We start from the raw sequence: 23639 nt of genomic DNA, 5'->3' as shown, positions 1-23639 counted from the left end.
ACGTGTGTTTTTATGTTACACGTGTTTTTGTTATGTTACACGTGTGTTTTTATGTTACACGTGTGTTTTTATGTTACACGTGTGTTTTTATGTTACACGTGTGTTTTTATGTTACACGTGTGTTTTTATGTTACACGTGTGTTTTTATGTTACACGTGTGTTTTTATGTTACACGTGTGTTTTTATGTTACACGTGTGTTTTTATGTTACACGTGTGTTTTTATGTTACACGTGTGTTTTTATGTTACACGTGTGTTTTTATGTTACACGTGTGTTTTTATGTTACACGTGTGTTTTTATGTTACACGTGTGTTTTATGTTACACGTGTGTTTTTATGTTACACGTGTGTTTTTATGTTACACGTGTGTTTTTATGTTACACGTGTGTTTTTTATGTTACACGTGTGTTTTTATGTTACACGTGTGTTTTTATGTTACACGTGTGTTTTTATGTTACACGTGTGTTTTTATGTTACACGGTGTGTTTTTTTTTATGTTACACGTGTGTTTTTATGTTACACGTGTGTTTTTTGTTACACGTGTGTTTTTATGTTACACGTGTGTTTTTATGTTACACGTGTGTTTTTATGTTACACGTGTGTTTTTATGTTACACGTGTGTTTTTATGTTACACGTGTGTTTTTATGTTACACGTGTGTTTTATGTTACACGTGTGTTTTTATGTTACACGTGTGTTTTTATGTTACACGTGTGTTTTTATGTTACACGTGTGTTTTTATGTTACACGTGTGTTTTTATGTTACACGTGTGTTTTTATGTTACACGTGTGTTTTTATGTTACACGTGTGTTTTTATGTTACACGTGTGTTTTTATGTTACACGTGTGTTTTTATGTTACACGTGTGTTTTTATGTTACACGTGTGTTTTTACTGTAAAAGATTCTTTCTCGCTTGTTGATTATTTATGATTATCGTTTTTTCACAGGGTGGTTTGGGGTCCACAAGGATTTCTGCCTCTTTATATTAGGGGTTTGCCCCTGTCTACAAGAATACGGTAACATTTCTTATTCCTTACAAAGTAATGATCATCAAGATGGCACACAGGAGCAGCAGGACAGAGGGATGACTGATGTGCCAGATGTCAAATTTTCATCCAAGAGTAAGAGGGCTGATGGAGATGTTCCCAGGACAGTGGTGCCAGTTTTGTCAATCGACATGCCTGATTAAGTATTAAAAACTGATGTTGCCAAATAGAAAACAGAATTATAAATTTACTGTCCTCTTGTTACAAGGACAATCGCCCAGTATTCAAACGGGACCAAAATTCCTTCTTTACTTGAAATGAGAAGAGTTTATAAGGATTTGAGTGAACAGATTGCCAAAATAATGTTAAATCTCCTTCCTGATAAAAAAAAGAGTCCCCTTTACTTTGAATATGAGAAAAGGACACTTCTCTATGAAGTTTAAAAAAAAAATAATTCCATTCATGTTGTGCTTGAGGATAACAAATATGAAATTCTTTTGACCATCGAAGTCGTGTAAAATTTGAAAATTATTTGGAGTTCTTTGCTCTCAGATCTGACTAAGAAGTGTTGAAATCGTCTAAACTGAAGGTAATGACATTATTCCAGTTCATGAATCTGTTTCAGAATTTGTTCAGGCATGGAAGGATGTTTGTTGAGGTATAAACTTTTTGGTTGTTGTTCAAAGGCATACAAGAGAGTATCCCATACTTGGCTAACTCCACATAATCTCAAAGGTCCATGGGTATCTGTTGGGACTTTCATCCAGCTCATAAATGTTTATCCCACATTTCACAGGCTTGCCATTCCACTTTTCAATGTTCAATTCACAGCTCATCGAGTCCTTTTAAAAAAAAAAATTATCTGTAAAGTCCATTTTCTTTTTTGCTTGTAAGAATAGCAATCCGTGTTGTAGTTGCATTTGCTGTCCTTCTTTTTACCAAATCTCCTAGTCACGAATACCTTGAGTGCATGTAGTCTCTGTCTACCCAGATGAAGGGTTCCTCTTGCTGGGGCAGCGGTTGGCCCTGATTAAATTAGGGAGGCAAACTTTACAATGGTCTTCAGCTTTGGTCATAACCAAGTGATTCCATTAACAGTTTTAGTTGCAGGCTATTTTGTAAGTCAGAGAATGATTCTCTGATGCCTCGAAAAATTCTCGAACTATCAATTAATAGAATCAGTCCATCCAAGAATGTTTCTCAGAAAATTTGTCATGCATAAAGTCGCACACAGAACAATGTATATGATACATTTTGAAAAGTATATCTGTTCTTCTTCGTAACGTTTACTTTTCATTTTTTTTTTAAAATTTATTACAGTTGAATGGGGGGGGGGGGGGAGAAAAATTATTTGGGTACAAAAAGATTCTGATCTTGGAACAGATCTTCAAGATTCAAGGTAATCCATAAATTCTAAAATCATAGAAAATCTAAAAGATTTACATTACTACTGAGATGATCATGGTGATCAGTACCTTCCCAAGTTAACATTGTATTCTACGATCCTTTTGATGTCGACAGTTTGTCGGCGGATGGTAATAGAGACAAATTCTTTTGAACAATTGCATTAAGCGTGCTGCTACGACTCTGTTTTGAAATGTAGTCACGAACCTGAGCTTCTTCATGTGACAACACTCCTCAGCAGTTTTTAGATCAGCTGCCCAAAATTTCCTTGAGGTGCTGAAGGATCCACATACATCGTCTTTTTTCAACAGCGACAGTGCTAGAAAATCAATATGATTCTTTCCAACCATATCTTCAAACAATGTGTAAACAGCCTTTTTTTTTTTCGTGAGAACCTCCTCTTGTTTTGCTGTCCTCAGATTAACTTCACAATCTCAGATGTTGCCTGTATGAGCATCGGGACTGGTATAGATTGCATCATCTCTTTGCAGGCTTATTTGGCACCCCGACAATGCCCAAATGTTTCCAATGAAATTTTATAATGGCTTCGTCCATACTTGTGTTTTCGTATAGATTGTTAAACTCTTTAAACTAGTAAGAAGCCCGCAATTTCGCGGGGAAAGAATTATTTTCAATTAATGAGGGCAGATTGGTAAACAACATTGTCTGCGTAACTTGGTACATCCTCTTTTGATTTTTCTGTGTGGCCCAACATGAAGTGTAAGCCACTATAGCCTCTGACCCGTGACACAGCAACATACAGTTGTCTGTGTGTGAAAACGGGTTGTGGTAAGAAAATCAACTGCGAAAATAAACCTGAAGTAGCAGACGTGAGCAGAGTTGAAAGACGATCCTGGGGAGCTCCTAATTACATAATTGTAAAATGTCACTCTTCTTATCAGCATCAATCCCACATGGTCCATTATAGTCAGGAGACACGGTAGCAATGCGGAATGTGGCCTGGGTATAGCCTCGTTTTAAAAATGATTTTAACTGCCGATCGCCTCCAATCTCTTCAGAAAAAAAAAACATTTACATTACCATTATCAATTTTTTTCAGAAATAATATGATGAACTTGCTGAATACCCGCAAAGGCTGATGATTTCATATGCTCAGAATTCAAATTTCCAAAATCTTTTATGTCTGAATGTCTAAAAGTGGGGACATTGTAAGGCTTTGAGTGGTGAGCATGTCTCATGTGTTGATGGAAGCCAGAAGGGAGATACACATCTGTCTTCGAATAATGATTCTGAATTGTCGAATGCATACTGTCACATTCATTTTTTAAATGTCCAGTTTCAAAAAATTTCTGTCCAATTTTAGTGATTGACGAGCTGCATGACAGAAATTTACACACAGCTGCAATCATAATCTTGTTTCTGTTCTGTCCGCCACGACAGTCACTATAAAAAACAACATGATTTGCACCTTCTTTATCTTTTTCTATCAACCCCATTGATACACATGATGCTATGTCATTTGAAATCCTGTTACATTCATTTTCTGTCCAAGTATAACAATCTCCCTGTAGACTTTGGCCGTTTAGGATTGTGAAATTGTATATATTCAATTTTCTTAAATAATATGCACTTGAAACGCTCAACTTCGGACAAGAAATAACTTGCTGTAAATCAAACGCAGCTACAACTTTTGATTGATCTGGCTTGTCTACATTTATATTTTCCCTCGTTTGAAATTTTCTGCGCAGGTGGGCTTCTTGGTCCCGTTTTTCTTCCTCAGTTGGGGACTTTTGTTTGTACTTTGTACATGTATCACATGTATCCTTACTTGGGTGGTGAAAGGACAAGTTATAATTATTATTGAAAATTTCTCTGTTCTTATGTTCAGATACACAAAATTCATTCCTCTGTTCTTGGCAATACAGCCAGTACATTTGCCTAATGTTTAGTGTTGCATCCAAATATTCCTTTTGAGTGTCAGCACGGTAATAGTGACTTTCTACTTTGTGAAATGATCTAATGTGGGCGCGAATCGCATCAATCTTCGTCCTGGGGAATTTTATGTTTTGGTGCAGGCTTCGGTTTTGGCTGCACAACATTACAAACAGACTGCTTTAGATTGTACAACACCATAATATCAGACACATCAAGTGTGGACAAAAACATCTTTTTACAAACCTGAATGGAAGTACCACATAAAGGTAACATATACATTAAAGTTTTCTTCCGCTTGTCTGATCATCCTACTGATCTTTTTTTTGTCAATCTCATTAACATGGGACACTACAAAATCTCTTCGTCCCTTCAATCTCATTAACATGGGACACTACAAAATCTCTTTGTCCCTGCTTACTGTTCATTCCCCAAAATGAGTCAAAGATTTTTGTGTCTTTTTTCGTTCATAAAATTTTTTGTACACCTTCTTTGGCATTCTTCCCTGCAAGGTGGTTTTAATGATCTTTTGTTTACTTCTCCTTTGTATGGCTTTTTCTTTCTGGAATTGTGATCTTTTGAATGAGCTTTTCTTTTCCAGTCTTGTTCATTTCTTTTGCGCTTTCTTGTAAGCTTTTTCGGGGTTGTTGCATCAGTCGTGAAATGGAGGGGTGAAGGTGGGAGAGAAAAAGTAAAATCATCATTATCGGGGAGAGATGGCAATGGTGAAGGTGGAGGAGGGAGTGGGAAATCTTCACTATCTGAAAGGGGAGGTAACGGAGACGGTGCTGGAGGTAGAGGCAGCTCTTCAATAAATCCATTTTCCAATTCTGGTGCATTCCATTGCTGATTCACTGTTTCAGAGTCACAAGGCATGTCAGTTGATGGCAAACCTGAAATAGAAAAAAAACTGGGGAACAATTATATTACCCAGACAATGAAGATACTATGGTGGAAAACAGATAAGATCCAAGAACATCTTGGGCCCATTTTTGCCAATTTTCAACTTTTATCCACACATAAGTGTTATATATCATTTTAAAGCTAGTTATATGAGGAATCTAAATATATAAAAATTTTGAGCAGGAGATGATTATGTAACGCCCAAAAGTAGGTCAATCAGCGGTGACCCCGATTTGCGTGACAATGCAAAATTGACAGAAAAGTCATCATCCTGATGTAATAAATGTCTCAAAACTCAGACAAATACATTTATATATTTAAATAATGGACAAAAACAATATTTGAATCGAAACAAACTTATACAGCAGCAAAGGGGGATAATTACATGAAAAATATAACGGGGGGGGGGGGGGGGGTCAAAATATGAACCGTAATTATAATAAATATTAAGTTTTAAAAAAGAAATGATTCCTGTTGTCGATGCTGTAGTCGAAAGGGGTTAATACAACCCAGGAATAATAATCAGGTGGGCCTTTGATAAGACCCATATCCTGTTCTTGGCCATAGGTATACATGGTTCCGATCTTCTGCAGGAACTGTACAGACAAGCTTCCCTCCTCTTCAGAAACTTCCAGAACCTGATATGAAATCAATAGAAAAAAGACAGTATGAATGACCGAGCAGTACTTAAATCACACTTTGAATAGTCTGTGGAGAAAAATATCCAATTACTGTATAATAATGGTATTATAATTATAAGATATTACACGACTCGGGCTAAGACCAGTTTACCACTGTATAATATAGTAGCTGAAGTATATGGATATAAACTCACCATTGCAAAATACTTTTTCTCTAGCTTATATATTTTGCATTTTAATTTGACTAAATCCCCAAGCTTGGGGAAAGCAGTCCTAGAAGGGCCAGCCACAGGCTCCACACTGGGCTCCTCCATGTAGTCGGTGTTCAACGTTGTTGTGACACTGAAACAATAAGAAAACAAATGGAAAAATACATTAGGTAAAATTATTTTAAAATGTAAGTGATAAGCAATGTACTTTCTTGTAACAGCTCTATACATAAAAATGTAAGTGATACGCAATGTACTTCTTTGTAACGGCTCTATACATCAAGTAAAATATGCAATAGGAGTTACCTTGGTTTGCATTTGTGGACAACATATTCACCAACAGTGTCCAGATTGATGCATTTTAACGGCTTGCCTTGTCGACAAGCCGTACAACAACAAGAGAGCCGTCTTGCCCTAACATCATTCCTTACACCAAGATTGTCCAATAAATTGCAAACATCCTTCTTCTTTTCTTCGTTCACACAAGAAATATCTCCCATCACCTCAGGGACAAAGTCAACCCAACGTTTCGCTTTCTTCAGAATAGAATGTTCACAAAATGTTCCCTCATACACTGAACTTTATCATTGTTAAATTGTAACACCCTGGCATCACTCACTCTGAAGCCCTTTTGAGTCTTTAAAAACGACGCCACTTTTTTTTATAGTCCTTCACACACCAATCCTTTCCATACTGAAAAACAGTGCCATGTCTTTTTAAGATGTCAATGTATTCGGATGGCAGCAAAATAAGAACTTTTTTCCTGATGTCCTGCTCAATTCGTCCAAATACCCTGTTAGCTGGCAGATAGCTGTGGCCACGAATCGGAAAAAAATATTGAATAGAACTATTTGGAACATGTTGTTTCCTGAATGATTGCAACATTGACACCATACTGAAATTTTTGTTTTGTCCAAAACACGAGTCAGAAAATAATCAAATTTTCCTGCCCTGAAAGCTTTCACAGAAACCAGTTAAAGCATGATCAACTGTGGATGCTATCACATTTGAGTCCTTTTTATTTTGTGTCTCCATCCACGTATAAAGGAAAACATTCCTTAATGGAACAGACTGTCCTCGTCCTTCATGACGCACGACAGCAAAAACATACATATATAGCTGACGTGAATAATAAGCCTGTCCAATCGAAGTTTTAGGGAGAGCAAGGTTCTCCATCACATCAAGACATAGTGTTAATGAATCGTCAACGTTGTCCATTAAGTCATAAAATTTCCTGGCACGTCGCCAATGAAGCAAAAAAGCGACTGCCTTTGCTCGCTTTTGTGCTTCAGGTAAATCTTGGCGCAACTGAATCCGGAATCGCAAACAATCACTGCATATGTCCTTGGCCGGGTGCCCAATCGCAAACAATCACTGCATATGTCCTTGGCCGGGTGCCCAATCGCAAACAATCACTGCATATGTCCTTGGCCGGGTGCCCAAAGCCAGATTGAATCGATGCAAAAATATTGAATAATATAAGGCATAGGAAGCCTGTCGATGATTCTGCTCATTAAAGAGTTGGCGCATCTTGGCAACATCCATGTCACTAGGTAGATATTTCCGTCCAGGAGCTCCACGACGTGCATAAATGCTGGCTCTGCACGTGACTGTTTCAATATGAGAAACGATAGATTCTTTAAACTCAATCATCTCTTAGGGTTTGTCTGCTGCCACCCCGACGCTCTTTTCTTGGTGCGCCTTCCTTAAGGAAATTATTTGCATGACGACTGAGATGATCCTTCTTGACATCTGTATGGATAGAGGAAAAATGTTACATTGAGACACAGGGGTATATGAAGAAAGTATCAAGCAAGAGAAATTATAATGTTATAGATGCATACACACACAAGCTTCAATCTCCCACATCTTTTCCTTAGACACGAATAATAAAATCAAAATTCAAAACAGAAAAAGCATTTTTAAAATCTAGCTTGTGAGAACAAAAAAAAGTAAACATTAAAAAAAAAAAAGATAATAACAAATGACATAACCACAGATAGGTAGTAAACCAACCAACTATGAGATGATGGATTGCGCCACGGGGCTGCAGAAACTTTGAGGCAAGTGAAAATTAAAGTAGGTACTCATTGACTGTAAAGACAGCCCCCCCCCCTTCCTACTTGCAGCTTTAATTAAGTTAGGGATAAGCTCTTGTGTCCCCTCAATCTTCATGCAATATGGTACACATGCTACCTTCCTTAAATGTGTGCCTATCTTTATACTTTATAAAGGGAGTAAATCTGACTCATGAATGAACAACACAAAACGACGTTTCGGCCCTTGGCCTTTATCAAGTAAACACAGAATACATATATATTTATATTAGATTGTCATAATAATATAGGCGAAAATTTGTAAATGTGTGTGTGTGTGCGTGTGTGTGTGTGTGCAATGGAAGAGAGAGAGAGATAAAGAAAGATGAAAAACACACACACACTTACACACACATTTACAAATTTTCGCCTATATTATTATGACAATCTAATATAGATATATATGTATTCTGTGTTTACTTGATAAAGGCCAAGGGCCGAAACATCGTTTGTTTTGTGTTGTTCATTCATGAGTCAGATTTACTCCCTTTATCTTTATCTTCTGTGCTTGGCTCATTGTGCCCGTTGCCCGGTCTGTCTGCCTCTCCTTTCCCGTGCTCACTTCCAAAGTAGCATCTTTGAGGCTGATGTGGAAGGAGAGTTAGGTCGTGGAAACTGCCTCGGCCCTGTGAATATAAAAATTGAAATTATGTCACTTTTCATAACATTGTATAAATTGTACAAAGAATTCATAACTTGAACCCCGTGTGGTCTCCGGGGTCCCTCAACTGAGAGGGAAAAGAATTGAGCCACCGTAAGCTCATGCGTGTCGTAGAAGGCGACTAAAAGAGCCATTCTGGTTTGGTGGTAACCAACGAAAAACCACACGACTGGTGAGAGAAAAATGGAGAGACACAGTGGCTCCACAGACCCCCACACCCCAGCCCTTTTTATGAGAATGGCTTCATTCACCCATTTTGCTATTTTTCTTGTCCTGGCAATCATCCCCAAACTTTTTCTCCCCCAAATCCCAAGAACGTAGTATATAAAAGATGTTTTGAGGAATGACGGTTTCAGTTTAAAGAGAGCAAGGGAAGGCGATGGCATAGCACAAATCCCACCCCCTTTTACCATATTTGAGCTATGATTTCCATTCCATACCCCATTTCCCCAATGATTCCAAATTTCCCTTCCTAATCAAAATTGAGTTGCCAGGACAGAGAGAGAGAAAGAACGGAGGAAAACAAGCCTTCTTAACTGTCTTCTATCCCCCAGTATCTCTATACCCTGTACCGTTGAAATAGGTTCAACGAGGAGATATTCCTTTCCAAATCCTGCACAGCAGGCACCTTTCTGCTGAGGGTGCGCAGTTCCGAGAGGACCCCGATAAGGAGGAGCTATTGATCCTGGAGGCTGAGGGGGGTTCACCTTGCGAGGTGTTTCTACCCCAGCACTCCTCTTTGGCTTGACGCTTCTCTAAAGACGGGTGGGTAGCCTACCTTGTAGATGGCCCGAGCTACCCAACGCAGAGATGCCAAATCTATTTTTTGGCACTCCCCTCCATTTAGGCAAAGAGATTGGAAGGACTAGATTTAAAACCATATCTAGTTCCTGTCCCCCATGAAATTTCTTTTTAATCATGGTTTGTCATCTCTGAATCAGCAGTCAGTCTTTGTGCAACGCAAAGATTAGGGTCAATCCGAGAGAAAGGCCTGGAGGCGGGACGTCCCCCAACTCCACCCCTCGAGTCCTTTTTTTTTTTTTTTTTTTTTTTTTTTTTTTTTTTTTTTTTTTTTTTTTTTTTTCCCAAGGACCATGGAAGGACAAGAGGAGGCCAGACTTGAGGAGTATAGCTTCGGTGAGTGCCTTACCCCCCAAGTGTGGGACTGAGCCGTGCTAGTGGGCACAATATAGCCGGGTTGAATAAAAATTTATATATATCATGGCCAAAAATATGAAAAACTCTCCCCTTAAAGCCCCACCCCAGACAGGTAAAAAAAGAAAGATAACTGCCCCGATGACTCTTGATGACTTACCAGGAATGGCAACCCCAAAATTCTCGCCGTTCCTGGTAATTCAACCGAATGAGGAAAACATCAAACTGAACACTTTGAGTATCTTCACCATCAGCAAGGCACTCAAAGCAAATGGCGCCAGTACACCAAAGGCAGTGAACAGGAACAACTCTGGCACTTTAATGATACAAGTGCAGGGTCGACAAGAGAGTGAGAACCTCTTGAAATGTACCAGATTCTCTGACATCCCAGTCACCGTTGAGGCTCACAGGAGCCTCAATAGGTCAAAAGGTGTCATAAGAAGCAGAGATCTGGTAGGCTGTTCGGAGCAGGAGATGGTTGAGGAACTGGAGGGTGTTGTCGAAGCTCGGCGGGTTAGCATCCGCCGCGGCGACAGCACAATCCAGACCAACACCTGGATCCTGACTTTTGACAGCCCGAGACCCCCGTCGAGAATAAGAATTGAATACCTCGACTTGGAGGTTCGGCCTTACGTCCCGAACCCCATGAGATGTTTTAACTGCCACCGGTACGGCCATACTAAAACAAACTGCCGCCGTAAAGCTACATGCCCCCGCTGCGGCAAAGAAGACCACAATGAGGAAAACTGCAAAGTGGACCCTTGTTGTCTGAACTGCCAAGGCAAGCATGCAGCACATTCGAAAGATTGTCCTAAGTGGCAAGAAGAAAAGGCAATCTTGACATACAGAGCCACTTACGGCGGTACGTTTGCTCAGGCAAAAGCAGTGATCTGCTCCCCTCGGCAGGTCGCTGCTTCTGCCAAGAGTTATGCAGAAGTTGCCAGGGCTGCTGGTAATAACCAAAACAGCCATGGCAAAATCGCACAGACTAGAAAAGACAGTCCTCAAAAGAAAAAGCCATCAAGACCTAAAAACAAGGTCGCAAATGTGTCAAAAAATCTTTTTGACACATTGGAGGTTCAAGATGTGGAACCTGCAGCCCCCTCCACATCCACCTCCAAGGCGACCTCCACCCCCCTCCTTCCCCAAACAAAAAAATTCTCCCCCTCATGGGCGTGGATGTTGGACCCACCCCCCCATCTCCATTCCCGTGAGCCCTCTCTATCCCCCAAAAACAAAACTCCACCCCTTCCCAGAATATGGAGCCACCAACACCAGTCGGGGGATCCACAAATCCCCCTGAGGGGCCTCAAAGCCCCAAAAAATCTAAGAACCCAGAGGGACCTAAAAATCCCAAGGGTTCAAAAAAACTCAGCCCTAAAAAAACCGAGAGGCCCTCCACAGGGCCTCCTTCTCCTATGGAAGTCTCTCCTCCTAGGAGAATAAAAGTAAAAGGGTTGAAGGCAGGCATACTGCCTAACCTCCCCACAAAAAATTAGGATACCTGGTCAGACAAGATTAATTTCCTGGAACATCAGAGGGATCAGATCAAATAGAACCGAATTGGACCTCCTCCTCCAGAGGAATCCTGATGTAGTCTGTCTGCAGGAAACAAAATTACCAGCAGACGACTACACAGTAAAAGGATATACGGCCAATCATCTGATTCACTCTGATGGCCAGATAGCGTGTGGGGGAGTTTCAATTCTCACGAAGAAGAGCACCCCCCACCGCTTGATACCAATGAAAACAAATCTACAGGCAATAGCAGTGAGAGTGACATTGCACAGACCAATCACCATCTGCTCTGTGTACATCCCACCAGATCATCGCCTCCAGTCTGCCGAGCTAGAGGGAGTTCTAAACCAACTCCCCCCTCCCTATGTGATAATGGGAGATTTCAATGCTCACAGTCCTCTCTGGGGAAACACAGACACAAACCAGAGGGGAAAGGCAGTGGAGGCTTTCATAATGAAAATGGATGTATACTTGGCAAACGGTCTCGAGGCAACACGGGTAAATATTCACAATCTTACCACGTCTGCCATCGATCTCACTTTCTGTGATCCTACATTAGCTCCAGAGCTCTCCTGGACTGTGATCGATGACGATCACGGTTCTGACCATTTTCCGGTCTGCCTCGACATCACCCCGACTTCAAGGGCCCCACAGCCCAAACGTTGGAGTGTTCGGCGAGCAGATTGGGAAACTTTCTCACAGGAGTGTCACAGACTCCTTACGACAGAGGTGGACAGCTATGACAAATTCAAAATATTTTAACAAATATCTGCAGCTCGACAATACCAACAACCTCTGGTAGACCGAGAAAACACAATCCCTGGTTTACAGAGGAATGTCGAGCGGCCCTACGGGAGAAGAAAAAAGCATACAGGAAAGCGATGAGATTCCCAATCCCTGAGAATTTCACAACATTTAGGAAATTACGAGCAAAGTGTAGGAAGATCTTCCGAGAAAACAAACGGAGATCCTTCCAAAACTTTGTCTCCAAAATAAATAGCCAGACACCCCTAAATAGGGTGTGGAAGATGTTACGGAAACTGAAGGGATCTGATAGTGATTCACTAAATCACTTGACACGTCCCGATGGATCCGTGGCTGAAACAGAACAAGACATTGCCAACACTCTGGCCGAGAGGCTGGCGCACAGCTCCTCGTCTGCACACCACACACCACAATTTCTGCGCCATAAACAAAACGCAGAAAACACACCAATAAACTTTACATCTACAAACACCGAAGACTACAACAAACCATTTACACTTGAGGAGTTGGGTGCCTGCCTCCGTGACACAAATGTCACAGCACCGGGTCCTGACAACATCAGTTATGAAATACTCCGACATCTTCCACAAGATAGTCTGGTTGTCCTTTTGAATATCTATAACAAGATATGGACAACACAGACTTTTCCACATAGTTGGAATCTGGCCACTGTGATTCCAATCCCAAAACCTGGGAAAGACCATTCGGACGCTTCAAACTACCGACCAATCTCCCTCACCAGCTGCCTATGCAAGCTGATGGAGAAAATGGTCAACAAGCGTCTGATGTTCTACTTGGAACACAACAACTCCCTCTCCGACCTCCAAAAGAACAGATCAACTGTTGATCACCTTGTTCGACTAGAGAGCTTCATTCGTGAGGCCTTTGCCAAAGGTGAGCACTTGGTAGCAATCTTCTTTGACCTTGAGAAGGCCTTTGACACAACTTGGAAATTCGGAATCCTCAAAGATCTGCACAATCTTGGTCTGCGAGGAAACCTTCCAATGTTTGTCAGAGCATTTTTAAACAACAGATCCTTTCAGGTCAAAGCAGGATCCACCTTTTCTGATCCATTTGATCAGGAAGAGGGAGTTCCACAGGGTAGCATTCTGTCTCCCATTCTGTTTGAGATTAAAATAAACTCAATAGTGAATGCAATGAGACAGAATGTTGACTGTTCCTTATATGTTGATGACTTTCTTGTATGCTATCGAAGTAAATCGAGTATGGACACCATTGAGAGACAGTTACAACTCCAACTAAACAAACTGTCGGAGTGGGCAAATCTCAATGGTTTCTCCTTCTCCCCATCAAAAACAGTAGCTGTCCACTTCTGCCGAAAACGCACCTGCATTAGACAGCCTGACCTTTATCTCAACAATTCCAGAATTGAGGTAAAGGACGAAGCCCGATTCCTGGGTTTGATCTTTGATAGGAAACTAAATTTCCTCGCCCATATCAAAGATCTCAGACTGCGATGCATGAAAGCAATGAGAATAATGAGAGTTCTGTCGAGCATGGAATGGGGTTCGGACACAAACACTCTTCTAAAGATATACCGAACCCTTATTCGATCAAAACTGGACTACGCATCTTTTGTATACGGCTCTGCAAAACCATCCTACTTAGGCATGCTGGACCCAATTCATCATCAGGGACTGCGCTTGGCACTCGGGGCTTTCCGCACTTCTCCAGTGGCAAGCCTTTATGCTGAGGCAGATGAGCCACCTCTCCATCTCAGGAGGAAAAAACTGGCTCTCCAGTATGTTACTAAGGTCACATCGCTGCACGACAACCCAGCACACAAACATGTACACTACACGGATAGGACACTAGAAGAAAAATTTCGCAAGCACCCAAAAATGACACCACCATTAGGTTGCAGAATAAAAAAGACATCGCAGACATGAACATCAGTCTAGATAGGATACATCCATACGTCCAGGCAAAGACACCACCATGGTCCATACATAGACCAAACATAAATTTGGACCTAACAAAACTGGAAAAATCACAAACAGACCCACATATTTACAAACAGACACTAAAAGCAATATTACAAACATACAAAAACCATACTCACATATTTACGGATGGTTCAAAGAGCGCAGATGCAGTAGGATGTGCCTATCACTCATCGGAAGGCACAGGATCACTTCGCCTGGATAGAAATGTTTCGATCTTTACAGCGGAATCGAGAGCAATCCTAAATGCTCTCCGTTTGGCTGAGAGATCGAATAAAAATAAATTCTTGATCTTGTCTGACTCGCTGTCCGTACTTAAGGGGATCTCAAATTTTTATTGCACCGATCCAAGACTCATAAGTATCTTGGAAGGTGCAAATAAATTATTTATTAAGAAAAAGAAAGTTTGTTTTCTCTGGGTACCTAGTCATGTGGGTATCCAGGGGAACGAAGAAGCGGATCGACTGGCAAAAGAGGCGGTGAGCCAAGAATTACAAGAGGGCAGTAAAATCCCACACGCGGATTTAAAGATCAATATAAAAAAACATGTCCGAAAGGAATGGGAACGATCCCGGAGTCGAGATGTACATAACAAATTAAAACGAATTAAAAGTGACCTCGGCCCCAGACCCAACTCGGGGCTAAAAAGAAGAGACGAGGTAAAAATAACTCGACTCCGGATCGGACATACTGCCCTCACTCACCGTTTCCTTCTGGAGAGGGATGAAAAACCCCTCTGCAGAACATGTAACTGTGACCTGACAGTTCAACACATTTTAATTGAATGTACAGAATTAGAACAGATAAGGTCACAACATTATGATAACAGAGACTTGAAGTCTCTGTTCCAGTCGGTCGATCCGCTTACAATTTTAAAGTATCTGCAGGAATGTGAACTCCTGCAGAAATTGTAAATAGATATTTTTACTTAACAAACATGTAACTATTATGATTTTATAAAGATTTTATTACAACAGTACACGTTTTGATCAGCTGTGGCCCCTCGGGGCCGATAAAAGATTGATGAAAGACAGAAACGGGCGCTTAAATGACCTAAATAGTGTCGAAAGCGCCGTTAAATACCTAAAAACAAAAACAAAACATCATAACTTGATATAACAAGGAAACATATGAAACCGTCCTTACCTTACACTGACTAGCAGCACCATCACTCCAAATCGTGAGCTTCCTAATTGACACCTTTCTTCTTAGGATATCGATCGTCCGTCTAGTCAATTCTTGGACAGCCTGATGATCATGAACAATGTCATCTGTCAAGAAAATCAGGCTGTCCCTAACTACCTCACTGTTCTTCCTGTAGAATGCAACAACAGGATGAACAGTGATTTGTTGCTTGCCGAAGTGAGCAGACTTGATTTCGGCATTGTATGCCACTTTACGATTCTCCCCAAAATCCTGTACCATGACAATCTCACCTGAAAATAGGAAAAAGGAAGTGCAAGTTTGAATTATCTTTTCTTATTCTTTAGAGTTAGTTACTATTGTAAGTCAATGAACTTTTTTTTCTCCTACCTTCTTCAGGATTTGTTTTGAACTCTTTAAACTGACTCTGTTGCCAATAAGCATTAAAAAGATGCTCTAGGAAGCTTCTTCCTTTTGTTGGCTCCTCGATGTCCTTTTCAAGTTCGTTCATCAGCTCCCTGCAAAAATAAATGTCATAGAAGTTACTAGTACTATCTATTTATAGTAAGTATAAGTAAGTAAACAGTAGGATGGAAAGTGAAAGTCAATGTCAAGTGCAGCGAGTGCACTCATTACATAGCTAAAATATAATATTTAACAAATATATGCCATCCATCAATAATGCTTCTTTTGGTTTATGCAATTGGAAAATACTCAGAATAATATAAAAACTTACCCAAAATAGCATCCAAAGCCTCTCAAGCCGACAGCTTTTTTATGGGCGCCGCCATTTTGTTTTCATTTGTTGTGAGATGAAAATGCGGAACTCTGGGATAGCTTCACACTCATTCACACTTACATCAATTTCCCGTTCCCTCCCAATGCAGTGAATTATTGGTTGTTGCAATAATTTGGCATTAAACAAATTGGCTAATCCTGATGCATTTTTGCCGTTACAATAATTTTATGACAAGACATGTCCGAGATTGCTCAAGACTGACAATGATCTCATTTTCTAGGAAATTGCAGTTCCAATAATTTTATGACAAGACATGTCCGAGATTGCTCAAGACTGACAATGATCTCATTTTCTAGGAAATTGCAGTTCCAATAATTTGCTTCTAGACCTGCGATATATATCAGGTTTAGACATATGTTGGGACAATTTGGTAACAGTAAATGCAAGGTCAGGTCTTGTACAAGTCGACAATTTGGTAACAGTAAATGCAAGGTCAGGTCTTGTACAAGTCATAAGATATATTAGACATCCAATAATTTGTCTTTATAGTTTTGCATCATTGTCATGTCGCAAAGTTTCATCTAGAACATTTGACTTTACTTCACACGTAGTGTATCTTGGTTTACAATCCTACATGCCAAAGTTTTGTAAAAGTTTTATTGCATATTTTGCTTGAGACATAGTAATTATGTTATTGTTCATATCAACATTGAATTCAATACCAAGACACAACGAGATGTAAACTCACCTCAAGTCAAAGTTATGCAGGGCATTAGGCACCACCTATTGGGGCAATAAACACCACTATTATTGGGTGCAAAAATCACGCACCCATTCCTCATTTTCAGTGTCTATATTAGAGGAGGAATCATCTGTGCATCTCTGACGGAACCAGGAGTCACAAATGTCACACTGAATCTAGTTTGTGTCTGAACCACTTGTGCCACATCTACGACATTCGCTGTCGGCCTCTTCGTTGGATGACGAAAGTGGACTCCTGCTCCTTGAACACTGAATTGCTCCGCAGGCACTCCCACCTCTTGCTCTACCTCTTCCTCTCCCCCTGCCACAACTTCTTCGGGATGTAGCAGCTTCCTTAGCTGCAGCAGCCTCTTGCAGACGTGAAAAACTTTCATCCTCCGTGAGACTCTCACCATAGCGGGAGCTGTTCTGGTGTTCCGATCTGCCTCAAGCTGACTGTTGGAATCTTGGGGTCAGTTCCTTTAAAAAGAAGTCTTTCACAGAGGCCTGATGAGGTCGATCCTGTAAGGGACAAATGTGATGAGGGTGATGGGGAGGGAGGTGAATATAAGGGGAATGGAGAAGGCTCTGATGAGGGATCAGGAGAGGGGTAGATGTTGAGGTAGAACAGTATCTTTGTCTCTCGCTTTCCTAATGAGGTTCAAGGGGAGGTGGGAGGTGTGGCCATCAGAAATGAGCACTCTTGGCTTGTCCTTCACATCTTCTGTGTGATTAAGAAAGATTTTCCCTCTCCATCCAACTATTGGTGCTGGTAATGTATGCCGGTCCATCCACTATTCAGTCTTAGTAGAGGTTCATGCCCTTGTAGACAACATAATTCGGTAACATCTTCCCAGTTGCGATTCTGCATCGAGTTAACTAAGTCTTGATTAATACTGGATTTAAACTTAATAATCAAGTTTGCCATTTATTATCTTCATTTCAAACAAATGTTTTCTCTTTTCAACATAAAATCTTTGTCATTTTTTAAATTTATTTTTTAATCAGTGATAATCAGAGCACTTGTCTTATCTGAGAGCAAAGGTATGTAAGAAATATGGACTTTAAAAAAAAGTATTGAGATACTGAGTATATCATGACATTTTAAATGTTGCTTCTCTTACTCTTACGTTTATCATGGTTTCACTTTTATTTTGTGGATTTTACGGTTCTTCAAAGAAGGTTGAACTTTTATTTTCATTTTTATGCGAGATGATTAATTCTAATTTGTATCTGTGTTTGATTTTATAATTTTGATGCCATGATGTGAAAATCAGCCAAATGATACATTTCAATTATGATTTTTTTTCGTTATTATTATTATTATTATTATTATAATTATTGTTATAATTATTATTACATATTATTATTATTATTATCATTATTATTATTATTATTATTATTATTATTATTATTATTATTATTATTATTATTGTTGTTGTTATTGTTATTATTATTACATCAGTGGCTCATTAGTAATATGTTTTGTAACAAAATCAAATAATGTTGAGCCGGGTCTATAACTAGATGGTTGACAATGAAAGCTTAGGTCTGACCCTAGCATTGTGTCCTTGTGTAAGGCACTTAACAGGCTTATTTCTCACTCAACTTGGCTGTTAATGAGTGTCTAGGAAATGAATTTTACGGTATGATATGGAAAATTTGTTACGTATTGCTCGGGAAATGTTTCGGGATGATAAAATTGTAAGTGCGGTATATACAGTTTTTATTTTTATTATTATTATTATTATTATTATTATTATTATTGTTTTTATTTTATTTATTATTAATTTATTTTTTTAAATGATATAATGATGATGCCAGTAGTTGTAATGATAATGAATGATGATTAGTATTGTAATGATAATGAATGATGACAGTAGTTGTAATGATAATGATGATGACAGTAGTTGTAATGATAATGATGATGCCAGTAGTTGTAATGATAATGATGATGACAGTAGTTGTAATGATAATGATGATGACAGTGGTTGTATGATAATGATGATGACAGTATTGTAATGATAATGATGATGACAGTAGTTTGTAATGATAATGATGATGACAGTATTTAATGATAATATGATGACAGTAGTTGTAATGATAATGATGATGACAGTAGTTGTAATGATAATGATGATGACAGTATTGTAATGATAATGATGATGCCAGTATTTTAATGATAATGATGATGACAGTATTGTAATGATAATGATGATGACAGTAGTTGTAATGATAATGATGATGACAGTAGTTGTAATGATATGATGATGACAGTAGTTGTAATGATAATGATGATGATAGTAATAATAATGATGATAATGTAATGTGTATTTTTCTAGTCTTTGTAAAATGCATTTATCTAAATTTATGTCCCACTTAAAATGCGGGGACACTTATTTCCAAAATATACTTTTAGTGTAATTCATTTTATTATGTTTATTTTTTTATTTGTGTGTGTGTGTGTGTGTTTGTTTATTTAACCATTGATGGAATTGTTACTGTACTTCAACAACTTGAAATTTATATGCAGTGAAAATGTGTGAAGCTGTCTCTAAAAGATTTACTATTTTTCTTGTTTGATTGATATTTTAGTTACATTATCAGCAAAGCGTTACATTTTCATCTTTTCTCATTGCAGACCTGCCTACTTGAAAACTTTAAAAATTCTTAATTTTTATGGAAAAAAAATTGTAGTCGCTGTTTAACATATAAAATGAGCAATTTACCCTCACAAGGATTAAATAAAATAACACTTCAAAATCTTTAAAATTATGTTGACTGGCATCAACTTTCATTTTCAAGAAGTTTTTTTTTTTATGACAGAGATGATCATGAAGTTTTGAACTTTGTTGATAGTCGGTAGGTCTGTGATGGAATTTTTTTGTTTATTGTTAGTGTTGTAATTTTTTAGATTGTTAATTTCGTTTTAATGTAGTATTATAGTATTTATGTCGTTTTAATTTTTGGGAAATACGTTTACTCATGAAAACCCTTCACCTATCCATTCTTAGTTCAGACAGATCTAACGATGACTCCAAGTTCCCAATCATTACTATTGGGTGTAGTAGATACTGATGTACATGTCTTATACCTGTGACTCACCACCTCAATCGACTGTTATCTTGGGGTGAACATTGACAAGAGTGAATGTCATTCCCCGAAATACAGAAATACTCAAATTTCACAATTCCGATCATTTTGTACTTTAATTTCATTTTCCAACATTTGGTTCATCTTAACCTCATATGAGGGAGGTTGGTGTGTTGATTGGGGGGGGGGGGGCAGTGAGGGTAACATTTATTTTCTTTATGCTAAATCGAACTTTGGCCATTTGTAAGCAGGCTCAAAGCTTTACCAATTCCGCTTTTCCGTCCTGCATTTGCGGCCTTCAAAGAATTTTTGGGGTAAGACGTTTTGGTGTCAGGGGTTCATGTAATTCTGTAGTTCTGTAATTCTTTTTATTAATTAAAATATCAATCATAAGAGCCAAAAAACAACAACAAAGGAACAAGGAAAGGATAAACAATACATTTTTTGGATTTTATTGGAATATGTGATCTGGCAGAAAGTATTTACAGTACAGTGGAAATCACTTAAATTAAAAGTTGTTAAGTTTTAAAACAAACAGGCAAACAAAAATATCGACCAAAGTCATTTTGGATTCTCATTCACCCATTTTAACATACAGATTTGATTTTCTTAATTCATTAAAGCTAAAATGCATGTTGCAATTTTTTATTTAATTGATTTCTACTACGTTACATAGTATAGAACCTACATTCATTTTCAAACACACCAGAAATTCTTTAAACAGCAATAAATCAACTTTGTACATAAGTTAGATGGCATTTATGTCATATTATGATATACCGTAGCATTCTGTGCTTTTTCACTTACAAGTCTAGTTGATGGAGTGTGCGTGTAATTTTTAATATTATTTAATTTGCAATTTGTAAAATGATTCCGACAAATTATTGATCTAGTATTCATATTAATTGGTTGTCAAAATTATACTGTGTTTTAAATTCTAGATATTAATTAATTGGCATTGGAATATAACCTTTTTTTATATTATAAACAATATTCTCCTATTTTTGAAAAGGGTACGTGATGTGTTAGTTCTGAATTTCTCTCTTAAAAAAAACAAAAAGAAGAGAAGGTCAAGACTCCTCTCTTATCATTTCAAATTTTGTATTCCGCTCAAGCTGAACATTTCAGGTAAATTTTTCATCTATTATAAAAAAAAATAGGATTGGGGATCAATGTTGTACCGAGCACCCAATGTAAAATTTTTATCATCGAGCACAAAATTACTGACAAATCTAAAAATTATAAAACGATGTTTTACAGACTGATATACGAGTGTCCTGTTAAACTTCTTTTTATTTCAGGCTAATTCTATCATCTACTTGACTCAAATTGATAGGAAGAAAATCTACTAGGTCGTAATACTCAGTCTTTTTTGACGTTCGACTTTCATTACGAGTATAATAAAATTCTACACATTTTCAGCATATCCACAACAAAAATTGATGACATAATTTCAAATCTCTCTTAATACTATCAAGTAATAATAATCTCATCCACAACAGAAAAATGATGACGTAATTTTAAATTTCTCTTGATGCTATCAGGTAATGATAATTTTTCTAATCTATTCTTTTTTAAAATTATATGGTTGGAGAATAACATTGTTCCATAAAGCCAATGTTAAATTTTTACCATCGAACACAGAATTACCAGTTAATCTAAAGATATAATACCTAATAAATATGAAATATGACTGCCTGTTCCAAATAGCCTTTATTTCTCTGCAAATATTGCGGCTTCTCCACAAGTAGACAAAATAATAATAATAAAAATAATAATAATAATAATAATGGACCATCTGCAGGAGTATAGTGGCATAGACGTTTAAATTTGTAATTTTACCCCCCCCCCCAAAAAAAAAAACAAAAAAACCAGCAAAATGTTCACTCTTATACAGCGTAATATCAACTTAAAGTGCTTAATTGCTTCACATGACCTTAGACAATAGCAACACTAAACATGTAGGACATTACATAAGGCCTGTAAAGTGCTTTTGTATTTTCTTTTCGACAGCGACAACCTTTTTACAAGCAAAGTAGGGCCTACTCGTTTTATTCTGGAATATGTTGAGGAACTATGAGTAAAAAGTCTTTTCCAAGGACTCAATTTGTTACAGTGGGACCCCTTAGTCACAGCACTGGACCACAAGCTGGTAAACAAGTTTTATCCAAAAAAACAAAACAAACAAACGTGTGCAAATAATTGTTTTGAACCATTTCATTTGGCCTTACTTTTTGCTTATGTCGGTTTATATTAATTCATGCTTCAGTCAAGCACATGGATGTCTCCAGTTAAGACATTTATATCATTATGGTGCAAGGGTATGAATTAATAAAAGTATCCCATTTTCACTCAAATAAGGTATCGGTTTGGCACATGCAGAAAGAATCGAATGACCCCTAACATGTATTTTATTTACGTCATTTTTCCTCTCAGTGTATCCTATAGTTGGGGATTTTTAAATCCCCCCCCCCTTTTTTTTTTACACACTCATACAGACACACACACACACACATTATAAAACAGTGTTTGTGTTCTTTCTTTTATATTTAATTTTGTTGTTTTTAGTTGGATTTTTTGTTGTTGTTGTATTTGTTTTTGTTTTTTTTAACTTATGTTTTAAAAAAAGTTGTTGTCAAAATAAAATGCATTGATTTTTAAACGTTCTTTTGAATGTGTCAAAATAGCCCGCATTGATTATTGAATGTCATTTCTTGTATACTTTTAAGTCTCTAACTTGGACCCGAAATTTCTAAGCTCTTATATGATATGTTTCTGTAAATATTTCTTTGTATGTATGTATGTATGTATGTATGTATGTATGTATGTATGTATGTATGTATGTATGTATGTATGTATGTATGTATGTATATATATATGTATGTATATGGTTTTGTGCTGAAGGCCTTCATCTCTTCGACTAATTTCATGCCTGCGTAGGAGTAAACGATCTTGATTTGATTGTACATTTCCGCATATTCGGCATCCCCAGTTATCAACTTCTCAACAACCTTTTCAGGTTTGATGTAGGGACCTTGTTCCATTGTGACTTTGGGGATTATCAGCCCTGTGCTCTCCATGGTGGCCTATAACGCTGACCAACGGTTTTCAACGTACTTCACATTGTCAGGGGTAACAGGCTTGACACAGTGCATGGCACATCCCATTGCTAAGTATAGGACGGTGTTGGTTGCACCAGCTTCTGCCTCGGGGATTGCGACATCCTCAGGCTCCTTTATCGCAGAAACGTATCTCAGATCCAAGACGTCCCAATCAAAGATTGACACGATGGCACTCAGAACCGTACTCATGGTTAGGTTCTCCTGTTGAATGTCACCAGCGGTGCGTTTCAGTTTCACTTCAATAGCATGGTTCAGGTTTGCGTCCACATCTCGGATCGGTGGCGCAGAGGTGCGAATGCCTACTCTGGTTCTTTTATAATTCATGGTGAGTTGTAGTTATTTGTAGTTATTACATATGTATGTATGTATGTATGTATGTATGTATGTATGTATGTATGTATGTATGTATGTATGTATGTCAATGTATGTATGTATGTATGTATGTATGTATGTATGTATGTATGTATGTATGTATGTATGTATGTATGTATGTATGTATGTATGTATGTATGATATTATGTATTATGGATATATGTATGTATGTAGTATGTATGTATGTATGTATGTATGTATGTATGTATGTATGTATGTATGTATGTATGTATGT

At 38.1% G+C, this 23639-nt stretch overlaps 1 protein-coding gene across 5 annotated transcripts in view; it reads left to right on the top strand.

The window, feature by feature from the left end:
- The window catches only part of LOC144971584 (transmembrane protein 185A-like), a 39700-nt gene extending 16375 nt beyond the window's left edge, over positions 1–23325 (top strand). For 4 of the 5 annotated variants that reach the window (XM_078912632.1, XM_078912633.1, XM_078912635.1 and 1 more), the window contains exon 8: positions 947–6189. In XM_078912632.1, the coding sequence (XP_078768758.1) occupies positions 947–1188 (242 nt within the window). In that variant the 3' untranslated portion in view covers positions 1189–6189. Of the gene's footprint in view, positions 1–946; positions 6190–22929 lie in introns of those variants that run through there. The other variant, XM_078912636.1, reaches the window with a different exon arrangement.
- Positions 23326–23639: the final 314 nt, after the last annotated feature.

The sequence above is a fragment of the Berghia stephanieae genome, chromosome 4 (assembly GCF_034508935.2).
Source record: "Berghia stephanieae isolate SIO BIC M18660-M18661 chromosome 4, UCSD_Bste_1.3, whole genome shotgun sequence".
In the NCBI taxonomy this organism is placed as follows: Eukaryota; Metazoa; Mollusca; class Gastropoda; order Nudibranchia; family Aeolidiidae; genus Berghia; species Berghia stephanieae.
This window is presented reverse-complemented; position numbering and strand designations above follow the sequence as displayed.